The sequence below is a fragment of the Anabrus simplex genome, chromosome 1 (assembly GCF_040414725.1).
Source record: "Anabrus simplex isolate iqAnaSimp1 chromosome 1, ASM4041472v1, whole genome shotgun sequence".
Classification (NCBI taxonomy): Eukaryota; Metazoa; Arthropoda; class Insecta; order Orthoptera; family Tettigoniidae; genus Anabrus; species Anabrus simplex.
Window position 1 is genome coordinate 483,694,775 of NC_090265.1, and position 19,292 is coordinate 483,714,066.

The following is a 19,292-nucleotide window of genomic DNA, read 5'->3' on the forward strand; positions in this document are numbered from 1 at the left end:
ATAAATGGTCCGTTGTTGTACATTATAAATTTTCCAGCTAACTCATTCCTAAATTTATAATGTCCAATGATGGACCATTTATATTGGTATTATAAATTTACTCATTCGGAACAAATATCACAGATTCCCTATGAGAATCATCATCTGTATCATAAGTGGTATGTTCCGAGCTGTCAGTGGAGAGATGGCGTGGAATGACATTAGTAGATGAATAAGTTTGAGTGGCGTCTTTAAAAGTAGGAAAGATCACAATATGAAGATAAAGTTGGAATTCAAGAAGACAAATTGGGGCAAATATTCATTTATAGGAAGGGGAGTTAGGGATTGGAATAACTTACCAAGGGAGATGTTCAATAAATTTCCAATTTCTTTTAAATCATTTAAGAAATGGCTAGGAAAACAACAGATAGGGAATCTGCCACCTGGGTGACTGCCCTAAATGCAAATCAGGATTGATTGATTGATTGATTGATTGATTGATTGATTGATTGATTGATTGATTGATTGATTGATTGATTGATTGATTGATTGATTGATTGATTGATTGATTGATTGATTGATTGATTGATTGATTGATTGATTGATTGATTGATTGATTGATTGATTGATTGATTGATTGATTGATTGATTGATTGATTGATTGATTGATTGATTGATTGATTGATTGATTGATTGATTGATTGATTGATTGATTGATTGATTGATTGATTGATTGATTGATTGATTGATTGATTGATTGATTGATTGATTGATTGATTGATTGATTGATTGATTGATTGATTGATTGATTGATTGATTGATTGATTGATTGATTGATTGATTGATTGATTGATTGATTGATTGATTGATTGATTGATTGATTGATTGATTGATTGATTGATTGATTGATTGATTGATTGATTGATTGATTGATTGATTGATTGATTGATTGATTGATTGATTGATTGATTGATTGATTGATTGATTGATTGATTGATTGATTGATTGATTGATTGATTGATTGATTGATTGATTGATTGATTGATTGATTGATTGATTGATTGATTGATTGATTGATTGATTGATTGATTGATTGATTGATTGATTGATTGATTGATTGATTGATTGATTGATTGAACTACATAAGACTTCTTTGTTGTACATTCACTGAAGCTTATCTATCACTACCAGTATATTATAACAGAAGAATAGGTATGAGGTTATCCACCTTTCAATACACTACAAGTGTAACATTTAAACATTTCCTACACTGACACAGTCAGGAGTATACTCTTGAGCCTAATCCACAAATTGGCTTATATCTTATATTTTTTTAAGATGCTTGGTCACAGGATAATACCCCATATATTATATGATTCTCTATTACAACAAGTGACGACTTTTAATTAACCAAATAACTTTGGCCAACATTTTTAAACATTATTTAAGAAGATAAAGTTTTAACTTTGTGTACACTGGTACTATATACCAACAAATGGGAAACACACACAAGGAATAAATGTGAACTGAGTGACACACTTCGGACTTCTAGTCCAACACAACTTGTTTACAAGTGGTCAATTTACCAAAACTTTTATTTGAATTTCATGTCTGGTGTTTTAAGTGTCTTCTATTTTGTCATTATATATTTTAATGTGCATTTTATGTACATTGTACATTGTACATACATTGCATAACTTGTCGATGTTTAGACTTATAAGGCTGAGAATGCTGGTTGGATTGAAACCGGTCACTTAAATAGTGAAATGATCTAAAATCTCTGTAATTTTACTTATAGTGTATTGAAAGGTGGATAACCTCATACCTATTCTCCTGATTACATGTCAATACGGATAAACCATGAAGTTCTTAATGAAGTTCTTAACTTACGATACTATAACAGAGAAATAAGGAGAGTAAGAAGAAGCTGCAGGTTAGAAAGAAATACAGTAAGGAGAGTTTGAAAAAACTTACAAGATAATTCAATTTAGCTAAAAAGTCATCTAAGGATAACACGATGGTGAACACAATTGGAAATCATATGAATTTTAGGGGAAAATAGAAGGATTTATCCTCTAAAGACCCAAGTCAAAATTAGACATTTAAAAAAACATTTTTGTATTTAAAGGGCTCTTAGATAACAAAATACAACAAATTTGCAAAAATATATTTTTGGTAGGTGAGGGTGGTGGGGGCAAACGTTTTACCATGGGGGTCATTGGGAATTCTGTGGGGGGGGGGGGGATTTTGACATTAATTTAGTTCACTTTCAGCTCATTTCAATCTTAAGGGGCAAAATACGACATACCTATAAAAATATTTTCAGAATATTTTGGAAAGGAGTTCTAGGGTAATTTTTGGTTATATCATATATGATACATCCAGAACTATACCAAGTTTTGACATTTACACTGTGCAGCCACCTATACCTACTTTGCAGTAGAAGCAGACACAACAATTACAAACCTAAAATGCAAAATGTATCATGTATGACACAAAAGGTCATCACAAGTTACACTAATTGTCTGAGCCAGGAAAAGATAAAGCACATCGCATATCATATACGATACATAGGGTCACTAGAGGATAAGTAGGTACTTTAAGGTAGAAACAGGTTACAGGAAGGACATTCCACAGAAGTATATATGTGAGGACTTACAGAAGGGAGAAGGTTTTAGTCAGCAGGAGGTAAAGATAGTTGGATGTAAGAATAATATTCAGGTTGAAAAATGACTAATACTGGTGAAGTACTGAAATTTACAGTAGCTATGATTCTGGAAACTTTGAATGATAATAAAGACATTTGCAAAAAAGATTATTAATCCGCGATCACTCACGCATCAGCAAATCACGCGATCACTCATGTTGTTAGGTGGAATCTAACATCTGTATTTCTGTTATAAAATCATTAATTTTGTATGTTAATTTTTGCTTTTATTTTATTTTAATGTATTTATTTTAAGATTTTTATTGAATACAACATACCTACAGTTAAACTTAAACATTACATTTATTTCAGATGAAATAGTGGGTTCGAATCCCACTGTCGGCAGCCCTGAAGATGGTTTTCCGTGGTTTCCCATTTTCACACCAGGCAAATGCTGGGGTTGTACCTTAATTAAGGGCACGGCCGCTTCCTTCCAACTCCCAGACCTTTCCTATCCCATCATCGCTATAAGACCTATCTGTGTCAATGCGACGTAAAACCACTAGCAAAAAAAAAATCAAATGAAATAGCACCAACTGATAAAAAAAAATAGTCTATAAACATATCAACTTACTTACTAAATCACAAATACAATTTGGAATATTAATGAAGTCTACGGTATATTAGTTTATGGTCTAAAAGTTAGGTTACTTTATCCTATGGTATCTATGTCCTTTACAGCATCTTCACACAAGCAACACATAATTATTCCCAGGAAAACTCATGTGATCAATGTAATTTTCATTTTACATTAATTATAGTTGTTCACAAACGAACAAAACCAGACAATGAAATAACATGAAAATAAAAGCAGACTAAGTTTTTATCAACATTTTGTTATTTATTGTTTATCTGTCTGAATCTTGTTGTACAGCGCACATCTAGCATATGTGAGTGGTTGAATCAGTATGTTCATTGCAGATATGCCTATTGCAGCCACTGCAAATATGCAGGGTGAATCGGTTTTTCCTTAGTGGACAGAAAGCACAGCTTGTTTTCTCCCCATGGTTTTGTTCTGGAGGATGAGTCAGAAGTCCTGTTAGTTGTCGTATTTTTTGACGCAGTGCTGTTGTAGATAGCTTTTCGATGGAAGATCGACAAATCATGTGAGGCTTTACCAGTTCCTTGGCTAGATCAGTCAAGAATTTTCTTCTCAGCATCATTATATTTGTGTTTGCTTTGTAGATTATCTGGGAACTTATTGCTCCAACATTGAGCAACCCACAAAAAATAATAAATATTCATCGATTACTAACTCGGGTGATATTGTACTCGCTTTTCATCCTATCAACAAAACTGATTCCTCCTTCGTTCATGTTCTAGAAAGTTATTATTACTGATTTATTGTTGTCTCCTGATTCCTCATCAATTTTGTCATCTGCATGCATTGTTGAGACAAGTAACACATTCTTCTTCAACTTCTTCCTTGGCACATACAATATTAAAGTACACTTGTTGGGATCTTTTCCAAACGCAAACATGCTGCTGCAGTTAGTAGCTCTGGTGGGATTTGTGGTTTGTTTTCACGTATTGTGCCCACCACTGTCAGTCTGTGATTTGTGTACAAGTTATTTGAAAGAGGAGCACTGGTGCAGTAATTGTCCATTGTTATGTTATGCCCACTGTTGTCAACGCTTGTTATTAACCTTTTCACAACACTCCTTGCATAATTATTATCTGCGCACTTTTTATCAATAGATTTGTGTACGGGTTTGAGGAGTAAGGAGGGAGCAATTCCGTTTCCAGTAGTATGCCAACTGAATGGAAATGAAATCAGAATTGAATCGATAATATGATCGATCGATATGAATTTTGCTAAACCTTTGTTATCTTAAGCCAACAACTGTGTCACACACACATTATATAACATTATATAACATTTCTCGATGCAAATCTTATTCTTAGAGTGAATTCTATAGTTTGGCTTTGCTGCGTAAATAACAACAGTACTAGTACGTAAAGGGTGCGCCAGATGTCGCACAGCGATGCATAAGCGATTCATAGTTTGTGTTTCAAAGGTTGCCAGTATGAATCTCGAAGATTGCCGAGGTCGACCAATTCCACACTAGGGTGTAAATCTATCCAGAAAAGGTGCGCAGATAATAGGTATCTTATATGGACTATCCAGTTGTTTCCCAGCATATATCCTCATGTTATTAGTGAAATATGTCTTTGGAGTCAGCAAGTATTCCATAGTTGGGAGGTTTATTCACAATGAACTGTCATAATTTGGATATACCTCTATAAGGTTCAAGTATCTCTTCAATTGTTGCATATTCACTGATGTTATAGCTTACTTTGCATAAGCTTACAAAAGTTTCAAATATGCCATGAATAGGAGCAATGTTTAAAGATAAAAATTCCGTTGTTCCGTATTGAAAGTATTAACGTTAAAAATTAAATAATTGAAAAAGAGGCATACATGTATGCATTGTTTTACATGTTTTTACGGCTGACGATGACCTGGACTAGGGTCGAAACCGGTCCCATTTATAGTTACTATTAAATAAGAATGTAATCACTACATTTCTTTCTTTTATGTATTGAATAGGTTGAACCTCTTTTTCAATTATTTAATTTTTAACGTAGGAGCAATGTTATCAACATTTCTTCTTTTGTTTCTTGCAGCTTTGTCATCAAACCGGAATACTTGCACTAAGGTATGGAATCTTTTTTTTAGACATTGTTGAAACAAATATATCTGGAGCTGTTCGATCTGTGATCCACAATTCATCTGTGTTCAGGTGTTGACCTTTCTTAACACCCATTAAATATAGAAACGCTCAGAAAGTATTAGTTTCTTCAAAGTCAGTATCCAGACAGTCTCGTTCACAAGTATATTGTGAATGCATTACACATAACTGCTGTTTTGTGAAAACAACAATGTCCTTAATCAAATTATCAGGGAAGAAAATCTTCCAGCAATCTAATCGATTTTTATGATCCTGAAATTCTCGAGCTACACTTGGTATTTTCTTTACCAGGTTTTGTAGCACTGTTTTGCTTGGGGGACATTTGTGAATGTCCCATCGGGTTCCATCTTTGCCAGTATAAAATGTATTAGTTCTCCGCCGTTCATCTCCAACCTGAATATTCTCAGCAGATGTTCACTTTCATCTGAATGTTCTGAAGCCGTGTTGTGTGCACTGTGTTCACTAACATCATCTGTGTCAGACAATGGAAATAATTCTTCGATACATTCTTATTCTGACAACCATCTAATAATTTGCTGGCTTTGACTTACGCTCATATTGCCGGTGATAACAATGAAGATCAATCAAACTGTAAAAAATCACACACACGTGATCACTTGCGCTATTAGGTCTTCCCTAACTCTACTCGCAGGTTACACACACATGACTTCTTGCACTGTGAGATAGCAACTAACACAACACATGACGTGCTCTTTCCCCCACTCTTTCCTTCCCTCCAAAATATCACAGCTACTACACAAATACATCATGGCATGTTCAAAGGACCGAATGAGGAATTTTCAAATGGACGTCGATTCAAAGCTAAGAACAAATGAATTGTAGCAAAATTTGTTAAAATGTTAGATTGAACCTTGTAGTGCAAGTGATCACGGGTTAAGTTGAAAACTATAAAAGCAGCCAAGATTGATAAGATTTCTGGGGATACACAAAAAGCAATGGGTTGGGATATAGTGCCATATCTGAAATACTTATCTGATTACAGTTTGCATGAAGGAGCTTTACCAAATGAATGGGGTGTTGTTTAAGTTCCCCAGCTTTTAAAGGTAGGAAGGATCATAATATGAAGGCAAAGGTAGAATTCATGAGGTAAATATTCATTTATAGATAGAGGAATTAAGGACTGGAATAATTTATCAAGAGAAATGTTTTGATAAATTTCAAAGTCCCTTGAAATCATTCAATAAAAGGTTAAGCAAACAACTGATAGGAAATCTGCCACCTGGGCAACAGCCCTAAGTGAAGTTCAATGATGATGATGATGATGATGATGATGATGATGATGATGATGATGATGATGATGATGATGATGAAGGTGTGGTGATGATGATGATGATGATGATGATGATGATGATGATGATGATGATGATGATCACGAATGCAGGTTGTAAAAGGCTAGGTATATAGAACATGAATCATAAATCAGAGGGAGTTACATGGAACATAGAACATGAATCATAAATCAGAGGAAGTTACGTGCTATTGGAGGTCTGATATGCCCAAAATTTGTAGTGGTTGTGACCATTTATTAAGTGCATATGTACCTGCTGTTCTTAACATAAATGATTGAGACAAAATTAGAGTTTCTTCAGAATTACATGGTAGATTTCATAATTCAGATCATTTAATATACCATATTTAATTAACTTTCACATCATAGGAGTGTTTTGATTCAGAAGATTTTGTAAACCATGCATTACAAATTGTATCTTACAATTAATATAAGCTACTTACAATATGGTACTACAGATATATTATTCTCTTCTCTAGCTCATAATATTGTTATCACAGGTCAAATGGTTTCATATTACAGGTGTTTTTTGTGTGCAACCAACCTGGGGAAAAGTGGGTAGAACTTCCAGAGGTCACACCAGAACAGATCGTTGTGGCAAGGAAGATAAAGATTTACTTTACAGGAAACTTAACAGCTCCAGTGAGTAATATTCAGAAGCTTCTTTTTTTCATGTGGTGTGCCATATCAACTTTGTCTGATGTCTGAAAAATTCTGGTTTGAATTCTCACTTTTATACTCCAATTCTATGTAGGAAGTTTATTTTTTTTTTTTTTTTTTTTTGTTCAAGGTGATGGTGATTGTAGTTTTAAGACTAAAAATAATCAGATTATCAGCTCCTCTTTTTTAATGAGGGGCTGCCTGGCCGAGGCAGTAAAGGCGTGCTTGGTTCGCCCGGAAGGACATAGGTTCGAATTCCCATCAGGAAGTCGTAAAATTTAAGAAACGAGATTTCCACTTCCGGAGGTGCATATGGCCCTGAGGTTCACTCAGCCTACACCAAAAATTAGTACCAGATTAATTCCTGGGGGCAAAGGCGGCCGGTTGTAGAGCTACCCACTATACCCCATCACGTGCCGAGGTTAACAATGGTGGAAGCCTTTACCTTCCACTCCTCCAAGGGCCTCCATGGCCTGTATGGAGTTGACTTTGCTTTGCTTTGCTTTGCTTTGCTTTGCTTTGCTTTGTTTTGCTTTGCTTTGCTTTGCTTTACTTTTTTTTTTAATGAGAATATTAACAATTAAAGAACAAATAAATTTATTGATGTTTTGGAGGCACTTGTTTGTTGAACCAGGTAGCAATCCCAGAATATAATTATACCACCACATTGCTGGATACATTTAATAGTTTTAAAATTACTTTTTTTATTCTTATTATAATAAATCTGAAATCTATAAAATGGATCTAGTTGCTGGTTAAAATATGGTGTTATTTAACTCATCATCATATTACTAGTTAGAAGACAAATGGTTTTGAGCAGCTGATTAGTTAATAATGAGTAATGGAAAGGAACAAAGTGTCAATTAGATAATAATTAGTTAATAATTAGTATCCTTTAGATTATATCAGTGGTGAGCATTGCTGGTAAACTAGGTATTCGGCGCCTACCCAGCAAAGGAATAAATTGAATTTAATTAAATTTGTATAAAAAGTAACAATACTTAATAAAATCCTCAAATATATTTGCCAGTTTCAGTGGATGTTTAAATCTTAATTTTCCTTTTGTTTTGGCCAATGTTATGTGCTGATATCGCATGGATGTTTTCAACTGCATGGTCCGCAGAATAAGCAGTCGGTGTAGTCAGTCACACAATCCCTCCCGCTCGTCTATGAAGTTGTGAGTTGTGCTCCTTCCTCTTTGGTGCTGTAGACGCTGCATACAGGACCCATAATGAGCATAATATTCCCCTTCACAGCCAGTACATTACATAGGCTGGCGCATGCGCTGTGATTTGTGTACGTAGCAGCTTGCTGTAGAACATTCTTTTGTAGGTGGTATTGGAAGTGTCTTTGGTGGTGAAGTGGCTGTGGTTATAGTGTTTATTTCAAGTGAGTGAAAAAAATTAGGGCAATACTGCTGCATTATGGCAGAAAATCGTTGCATTATTGAAGACATTTTTAAAAAGCCTTTTGGTTCTTGATCATTTAATGAAAAGAGTGACATTATAACAGTGGGAAGACTAATGCTGACGATTCCAATATTAGCATTTCTTCATAAGGAAAAGGGTAGAGAATATTTACATAATTTAGTATGGATTAGTACGAAAAAACTAATTGGCTAGCTGGAAGTAGTCATTTTAATAAATTATTTTGCTGGCCATGCTCATTATTTTGTAGTGAACAAACTGTTTGGTACAAGGGGGGTTATGGTAATCTAAATAATCTCAGTAATACCATTATCAAACATGAACGATCGCAAAGTCATTTACGTTCGTTTGTTCAGCTTGTGTTCTTCGGAAGTGTTTGCATTGATACCCAACTGGATCAACACTTAAAAGCTGACGTGGTGTATCACAATGTAATAGTCAAGAAGGAAAGAAAAATATTAAAGTGCCTAATTGACGCAACATGCAAGAATTGCCATTCAGAGGACACGACAAAAGTCAAGGTTCATTTACCAAAGGTAATTATGTAGAACTTTCAGATATGTTGAGCAGCTATGACACTACTCTTAGAGAACATCTAGAGTCATCTTCAACTTTTACGGGCACATCGAACAGGATTCAAAGCGACCTGATTGCTGCTACCAGTAGCATGTTGATGGAAACCATAAGCAATGAGATTTCCATGGCCCAACATGTAGCAAATATTTTAGATGAAACTTCTGATATTAGCAACAAATAAAACTATCCACAACCCTAAGATATGTTCATCATCAGCCAGCGCAGGTTCAAGCAACGTTTATTTCCTTCGTTAATGCGAGTGCAGATAGATCCGCTAATAAGAGAAAAATTGGTTTCCCAGATATATGACGGTGCTGCAGTGATGGCTGGTGAACTAAATGGACTAAAAAGCAATGTTCAAGTTCTAAATCTAGTCTTATCTCAGTCAGCTATTAGAATTAAAGAGTTCCATATCTTTTTCCAAGTTCTCAGTGGACTAAGTAGATTCTTCTCTAAGTCTACAAAACACACTCATGCTCTTACTGATTATTCCAATAATAAAGGTGCACAAAATGCACAAAGATGGAATTGCTCTTCCAGAGTTGTAAATGTTGTCAAGGAGAGCCTTGCTGGTGGACTTCTTTCAAAGTATACTAGACAATACATCAGACTGAGAAAATGAAACTGTAGCCCTTGTACATGGATATTTGTCTTTCCTTTTAGAATTTGAGACCAAATTCCTTCTTTATGTTTTATCAAACATCTATTCATGTACTGACCATCTACATAACATTTTTCAGACAAAGCATTTGGACATACTGTATTGTGCAGACAAGGTGAACGAAACAAAGTGTATTATGCAGAATGAAAGAGAGAGATTTGAACCAATTTGGAATTATGTTTGTAGTGGTGTTGAATACAAAGAAGTGCTATGAAAGAGAAAACGCCTGGACAGTGATATTGTGAAATATAGGAGAATAAATTTTGAAATAATAGACAATATAACAAATCACGTTGCAGACAGGTTTGGAAACTTGCCCCAACTGGAATTTCTTTCAATACTTGATCCAGTTCAAAAACAATAAAGGTGTTTTTTAATCCACCTATTCAATACTTTTATTTTCACTTATAGTGGCTACATAAACAGACTATCATTTAAATGAGACATGTTTCGCCCTCAATTTAGGGCATCTTCAGCCTAAAAACAATCTTCAAGAGTACATCTAATATTAAATATGGAAGCTAAAAGTTTAGCTAGTTACTAAAAATCAGAACATAAAAATGTGAAAAATGATACATTATACAAACATGTTAATGGAAACACTGTCAATGATTAAACTGTAATCTTGTCGGAGACTAAAACTTCTTCATTTAAAATTGTTAGTGGAATACCAAAGTGAAAATAACATAAATCCAATGACATGAGGGCGTGAACACAAGCACAAACATGAATGTCAAAAATACAACATGTTCAAAGCCGCTGATGAATTTGTGAGCATAAGGTGAAACAGAAGCATCAGCTGAAATATTGTAGAAGTGGCCCTTAGCACCGGTAGGCAATATTATTGTCTGAAACCTTGTCAGGAAATCTCAGTAAATACTGGAAAATGTTCTCTGTAAGAGAAGGAAAGGATGAATTAAGTTGAACGCAAAGAGAGAATTCTGATTATGTAGTTTGGAACAGATAAGGACTTACATGTTAGTTGAAAGTTGTTATCTGTTATCTACTGTTGTGTTGGTGGCTGCCCTTCTGTTGGCTCTGAGTCTCGTATTATAACTGTGCTGCAGAGGCGGTAGTGAACTCGGAGGGGAAGGAGTAGGGGAGTGTAGAAGGGAGAAGAGGATGGGTGGAGTTAACTGTGATGAGGCTGACAAAGGGGTGGAATCATCTGTTTTGCTGGAAGTAGGCCTAATATCTGTAGGTATGGGTGGAGTATTAGAGTATGAAGAATTAAATATATTAGGTATCCTAAATTTATTTGAACTAACTGTCTTTAACAATTTTGGCGTTAATTCATGTAACATGCTTTTACTGTCCGTGATTTCATTAAGATTCTGTTCCTTATTATATGTCTGATCTAAATAGATATATAAACTTTCTAGTTCATTCAACATTCTCCCTTTTTCTATGTTTCTAATTATCGCTTTCTCTATGGATTCAAATTGGTGACCAGTCTCCTCATATGCAAACTCATCGCTGAGTATTTCCTATGTTTTTCCGCGTTAACATGTTCCATATATCTTGTCATAAAGCTTCTCCCAGTCTGACCAACATATGAAAAATTACACTGTGTACATTTGAGTCTGTATACTCCTGATCCCAAATAACGATTTTTGTCATAATTTTTTTATGATTAAAGAATACGGATTGGTTAGTGTTAGTAGTTCTAAAAGCTATATTAAAATTATGTTTCTTGAACACATTAGTAATCTGGTGTATAGCTTGATTATTAAAAGTGAATGTAGCATACTCAGTTTTTGAAACCATCTTCAGGGGCCAACAGCAGGGTTTAAACCCACTATCTCCTGAATGCAAGCTCACAGTTGTGCGCCCCTAACTGCACAGCTAACTCGCTCAGTCGTTAAAAGTGAAACACAATTCAATGATTGATATTGTTCGACTCAAAAATGAACTGACAGTCTTATATTTCATGGGGAAGTTTTGTGGCAAATACGGTCATGTACTGGCAACACATTTGAAATCACGGTATTTCCTGAATTATAAATACTTGCTTTGACCATCCCAAGCACATATGCATCAGCCGAAAGATTATTTTCTGCACTTAAACGGATCAAATTATTCCAAAGGACAGCACAAGGACAACAAAGACTGAGCAGCCTTGCACTGATGTCCATTGAGAAGAAGTTGAGAGAAACCCAAAAAGCAAGGTGTTGAACAATCCACAGCGATGTCATTGAGGCGTTTTACAAACAAGAACGCAGAATGCAGTTCTCCTTCAAGTAAAGTAGGTAACTGTTTATTTTACTCATTTGCTATCAAAATCGGCATGCCCTGGTTTGATATCATAAATTATATTAAATTACCAATGTGTTCAAGATATTGTAAGGGACCGATGAAATATTACATACATTTTTATGGATCAAACTTAGCTTATTCTGTTGGCAAGCGGGAGGAAAGAACAGAGCATTGCTTACTAAAGACAGATAAAACTGAAAATTTCCAATTATTAAACAAAGAATGGTAAACTGTTTAACACTCTGATATATTTTTTCATTTATTTTTCAATGGTGTTTACTGTTATTCTTTTAATACCTATACATTTCTACTTCAGAGTGGACTATGAATTTAAATATTGAAACCAGTAATTTGACCAGTGATGTAACCTAAAGAAATTACTTGTAGATTAATTTTACGTAAGCACAATAGGTTCAGGGGACCAAAGGACAAGGAGTGGGGAGGGGAGTTTATAAAATACTACAAATATGCTTAGGTAATACTTGAATGGTCACTAAGTAGCATGAAAACATGAATAGCCTCCCCTGTTGCAGAAGGCTCTGAATGTCACGGGATTATATATAAAACTTGCACTAGGACAAACCATATTAAAGATCTTCCAGTTCTTAAAAATCTTGTTTGGAACAGTAACATATTAGTAGTGATAGCCTAACTTTATATTATTCTCACCCAAACTCCTATGGTCCTCAACTTGGGAGACTGGAGCAGAGCTTGTACAACCCCTTATTGCATCTGGCATTACTGTGAAAGGCTCCTTACATTCATTATTCATATACAACCTACCTTGATCAACTCTTGTTTCTTCTGACCTTGAGAGTATGCGATTTGCAAATCTTGAACCGTCTTTTATTTTCACACCGTTTAGGGCCTTTTCCTATCTTCTGCTAAGACCATTTTTTAAAGGGCTCTCAACCAGTCAAAAGAATGGTAGTGGTAATTTTTATGGTATCTGAAGTGGTTAAATAACAAGCTTGATCAACCCCTCTCAGCATTAACACACAACTGGTATCCTAATACCAGTCAGACCCCAGACATTTACTACTAAATTAAATAATGTTTTCTTAATATTTATGTTATTTATTGAACTTAATTCCTTTAAAAATATGGTTTCAATCACTTTACAGCAAAACTTTAAAGGAAGAATTTTCAAAGTCAGAAGAAAATACTAATAACTAAAATGAATCTCCAGAAAAGTGGATCTTTCCAATTTTCTCTTCTATGTTGATCTTTCATAAAGGACCTAGAATTAGAAAAAATAATAACTGGAAAAATAAAGTCTGAAAACCATATTGATTAGAGTGCACAGTTTTCCTTATCCACAGTATGCTATCTTTTTTATATTTTCATTGAAATAACTACAAATTCAGTAGGGCATGGAAAGAGAGGGAGTGACCATGGGATTGTTCGACAGCCATCTCACAGACATTTGATACCATTTGAGGGTTAATCAATGGAGAATGAGAATGAGTTTCAATCCCTTGAAGAATGAAGGACTTAGCTAAAAGGAAGGAATAGCCATGAGAGGTAGGAATATGAAAGACTCCTTAGGCCACACACACATTTAATATTTATGAGGTTGAAAAGGAGTGGGAGTTAACCAAGGGAAGTCAGACAAGAAATATGAAAAAAAAAAAAAAAAAAAACAGGAACCTCACAAGCAAGGACACAATGCACAACTCAATTAGTTGCTACACATGTCTCACAAGTTGTAACACTGATCAGAAATCCTTTAGAATAACTGGAATCTGTCCAACAAACCCTAAAATTTATCTCACTTGTCATTACCAGACCATAATTTGCTCTGAAGTGTTAACCTAAAACAGACAACTTTAAAATGTTGAAGAACTATGAAACATGTACTACAGTAGTTACAGCTAACATAGATTGCACCATATCTCAACTGATCTTGCTGTGAAATGCAGATGATAAAACATCTGATAAACTCATGAGGATGGGCAGTGGCAGCACAATAGAAGTTAGATGGTTAATAGCAAGCTCTAAAATGGGTACAAACATTTTGTATGATACTAATTTAATGGCTCTCAGAATTAGTTTTGATGAAAAGTAGATTAGTTATTAGTTACTACCAGCCTTGGAAATTTCACAGATGTCACATATTCCTTGTCCCTCTTACTAAACAAATAGCTATTGCAAAATATTTTTTTAAATGTTTTATTCCAAATTATGCATACCTATAGCTTTATTCTTATTCATATCACCTACATAATGAAGATATACAAGGTTTAGCAAAAAATGCTGTCCAATAATAACAGGTCGTGATAAAGGGGGATGAAGACAATTAACATGAAGATAAGAAACAATCCTCTAATTTGCAATTTTTATCCAGATTCAAACAAGGAAAGTAATGTATTATTGGTTTAGATGAGGTTTGCACCCAAATGCCTTACAAGGAGCCCCACCCCCACCCCCAAGTTGTGAAACCTACGTTTTTGTTGTCTTGTGGTTGTGAAATGTCAAAATTCATCAAATATCGGATGTCAAAATTTTCCTTTACTCACAGCATCGTTCAAAAGTAAAAGATCTAATTGAGACCAGGCAGAAACACCATGGAGACTCCATCAGATAAATTAAGGTTACAAAACTACATTATGTTACATTCTCCTAATTGTCTCTGGACGAAAATTGCAAGTTAGAGGGTTCATACCATTACCCATTTTAATTGTCCTAATCCACTATATTGCGTTTTGTGAATATTGGACGGTACCTGTGTATCTCACTTTAAGATCAATTCTTCCATGCAGAACTTAGCAGGAAGATTAAAACACTCTACCCCTATGGTTGGGGGTATAGAATGCATCCATGGTGTCCCCTGCCTATTATAAGGGGTGACTAAAACGGAGAGTTCCCCAGAAGCTAGCGATTATTTCATTTTGACACCGTACGTGGGTCTTTGCTTTCTTTTAGCGATATCTTCATCCTTGAAAGTGTCAGATCTCTTGCTTCATCACTTCTGATTTAGAGTTACAATTCCCTTTGAAACAATAACTGCTACCACCACCACTACCACCACCACCACCACCACCATCATAAGTTAAAAGCTCCTCTCCTCTCCTTCCTTCAGATTCAGTCTTATCCTCCATTTCCTGGCACGGAAATGGAATATTTGAGAGCCCAGATTGCACGAATCTCAGCTGGAACACAAGTGTCTCCCCTCGGCTTCTACCATTTTGATGAAGAGGAAGAAGAAGTTGAAGAGGAGGAAGAACGTGAGGAAACCATATTTATATCAATTATTGCTTTAATTTGAGATGAATGTATGCTTCCTGGCAAAAAATCTGAGTGGACTCCTGTGCAGAAGAATCAGTGTCAAACTTTGTATATTTCACCCCATGCTATGGTCTTCCATCTATATATATAAAATAACTTGTCCTGACTGACTGACTGACTGACTGACTGACTGACTGACTGATTCATCATCGCTGAGCCAAACCTACTGGACACAATGAAATGAAATTTTGAGGGTACATTTATAATACAATCTAGGTGCTTGCTAAGGGAGGATTTTTGGATATTCTGTCGCTAAGGGGATGAAAAGGGGGGTGAAATTTTAAAATGAGTGTATCTATATCTCAAAACTTAAAAAGTTTACAGATGTAAAAAATTGGTCTTTAGAATCTCCTTTAAAAATAAGGAAAGATATATTTTTTGTTTTCGGAAAATCCCAATAGGAGGGGTGAGTGAAAAATGGGTTGAATGCCTTTAATGCGGACACTTATATCTCAGAAACTGAAGATATTACAGACCTGTAAATTGGTATTTGGGATCTCCTTTAAAAATAAAGAAACACGTATATTTTTGTTTGTGGAAAATGCAATTAATGGGAGGGTTAAAAGGGGGTGAATTTTTAAAATGATTGTATCTATATCTCAAAACTTTAAAAGTTTACAGATGTAAAAATTGGTATTTAAAATCTCCTTTAAAAATAAAGAAACATGTATTCTTTTTTGTTTTCGGAAAATCCCAATAGGAGGGATGAAAAGGGGTGAAAAAGGGGTTGAATGCCTTTAATGAGGATACTTATATCTCAGAAACTGAAGGTATTATAGACCTGAAAATTGTTATTTGGAATCTCTTTTAAAAATAAAGAAACATGTATTTTTTGTTTTTAGAAAATCCAATGAATGGGGGGTGAAAATGGTGGGGGGGGGTGAATTTTAAAATGAGTGTATTTATATCTCAAAATTTTAAAAGTTTACAGATATAAAAATTGATATTAGAATCTCTTTTATTCATAAAGAAACACATTTTTTTCTTCTGAGAATCCCAATATTAGGGGTGAAAAGGGGTGAATAATAGGTTGAATGCCTTTAATGAGAATACTTATATCTCAGAAACTGAAGATATTACAAACCTGAAAATTGGTATTTGGGATCTACTTTAAAAATAAAGAAACATGTATGTTTTGTTTTTGGAAAATCCAATGAATGGGGGTTAAACAGGAGTGACAAATTGGGGTGAATTTTTAGAAAGATTATATCTACAGTATATTTCAGAAATGTAAAATGTTACAAACGTAAAAATTGGTATTTGGAATCTCCTGTATTATCTCTATTAAAAATAAAGAAACTTGTATTTTTAGTTTTCGGAAAAACCACTTGGGTGGGGGCTGGGGGTAAAAGTGACTGGAATGGGGTTGGATTCTTATAATTAGGATGCTGATATTTCAAAAACTAAAGATGTTACAGACAAGAAATTTGGTATATGGAATCTGCTTTAAAAGTAAAGACACACGTATTCTCGGAAAATCCAATGAAAGAGGGGGGGAGGTGAAAGAATTGAAAAATTAATTGAATTAATTGTATGAGGATACTTACATCTAAAAGAAACTAAAGTTGTCACAGACATGAAAATTGGTATTTGGATCTCCTTTAAAAACAAAAAACAAAAATGCATTTTGGTGTGGGGGAAATCATCTTGGGGGGCAGGAGTTAATAGGAGTTGAATTCCTTTAATGAGGAGACATATCTCAAAAACTGAAGATGTTAGAGTCGTGATAATTGGTATTTAGAAGATCCTTTACTATTAAGAAAACAAGTACTTTTGCTGGAAATTTCCCCTAAGGGTTGGGCGGAAGGGGAGTGTGAAAGGAAGTGAAAAAAGTGAATTATTTTATGAGGATACTTATATCTCAAAACTGAAGGTAACAGACATGAACATTGAAATTTGGAATCTCCCTTAAACTTAAAGAAACACGCCTTCCTTTTTTTGGGGTGGGGGTGGGGGGGCAAATCAACTTAACGGTGGTAGGGTGATAAAGGAGTTGAGACCAATTGATTTTACTGTTCATAATGTACTTATAAGGAGCCTCCGTGGCTCAGGCGGCAGCACACCGGCCTCTCACCACTGGGTTCCTTGGTTCAAATCCCGGTCACTCCATGTAAGATTTGTGCTGGACAAAGCAGAGGCGGGACAGGTTTTTCTCCGTGTACTCCGGTTTTCGATGTCATCATTCATTCCAGCAACACTCCCCAATATCATTTCATTTCATTTGTCATTCATTAATCATTGCGCCAGAGGAGTGCGACAGGCTTCGGCAGCCGGTACAATTCCTATCCTCGCCGCTAGATGGGGCTTTATTCATTCCATTACTGACCCAGTCGAATGACTGGAAACAGGCTGTGGATTTTCAGTGTACTTATTCTGATCATTAACCGATCATTTTTAATCTTTCCTGGGTTCATTTTCAAGAGCCATCTTTTCCTTTGGGGACCATTCTTATATTACAGTAGATTCTCCTGGCATATAAATAAAAATTAAAACACATTTCAAATAAACGTTAGGAATGAGATTGACCATGCATTTGTTCACCTCTATAATAAGGTCAATAATGCACAGAAGTATGTCATTCATATTTCCAGAAATCCTGCGCACTTGCCTATGTGCGACAATGGTGCTGGTCATATTGTCAGCAATGACAATGGCAGCATATGTAATTTACCGCCAAGTAATGGTCTTGCATCTTGCTGCGGGGTCCAGAACATCAATAATAATAATAATAATAATAATAATAATAATAATAATAATAATAATAATAATAATAATAATAATAATAATAATAATAATAATAATAATAATAATAATCTGGACCATCGTCAAAATGTGCAGGCCGCGCTGGGAACGGGTCCTGGCCAGGTAATGACTACGAATGCAGTCCGGCCACGGGTTCAGTATCACCAAGGCACCCAAGAAGACACCACGCCGGACCTCCTCAAGAATTTGATCCGTATTAAAAATGCTTATAAGAGAAGATGGCAAAGATTTAGGGACCCAACTGACCAGGTGGAATACCTGGACCTAGCCCGGGAAGTACAAATCGATTGCTGGAAAAATAGATTGAAAAATGGGAGGAACTTCGTTGTAATCTCTCAGAAAACGAGTCAGATCGCAAATTTTGGAGGATTATATATAAAATGTTAAGCATTCAATTGTAAATTTCAGTATAATACCATAGCGAAGCACGGGTATCTTGCTAGTAACAAAATATTTCTTGTCTCACTCTTCAATATACATTTTTCCAATATACATAATGCCAATAAACGTAAGTATTTTTGCTATGTTAACAAAGTAATGAGCAGTATCTGTGGCGATTTGTAGCAAATATTATAATTTACTCTCTTTCTAAAAGCTTTAAAGTGCTTTACGAATCAACTAGTCAATAAATGTTCATAAAAACATGCCCCTTCCTTCCTTACAGTCATGCTTGCTCATTCTCACGGACTTAGAAATGTTCAGATGATTATGTGTCAGAAAGTACATTGGAAATTGTGTACTAAAAATAATTTATTATATTACCCATGTTCCATTATATAAATGAATCAGTTGGAGCTAAAAGGTATTATGTCATTCGCTGCATATTTTCAGAAGGGAAAAAACATAATGTTTAAAAGAATATTTGCTGGACATGAACTGAGTATTACAAACTAATGACAGATATTACATTGTGAGACAATGGTGATCTACTGACACTTTCAGAATTATTTACAATGAGATATTTTATAAAAGT

The 19,292-nt window shown here is 35.0% G+C and overlaps 1 protein-coding gene across 1 annotated transcript in view; it reads left to right on the forward strand.

Moving 5' to 3' along the window:
- Positions 1 to 19,292, forward strand: part of Rsph4a (Radial spoke head protein 4a) — a 169,780-nt gene that overhangs the window by 90,793 nt on the left and 59,695 nt on the right. The window contains exons 7-8 of the mRNA XM_068227579.1: positions 7,211 to 7,330; positions 15,351 to 15,495. Of these exons, the coding sequence (XP_068083680.1) occupies positions 7,211 to 7,330; positions 15,351 to 15,495 (265 nt within the window). The remainder of the gene's footprint in view (positions 1 to 7,210; positions 7,331 to 15,350; positions 15,496 to 19,292) is intronic.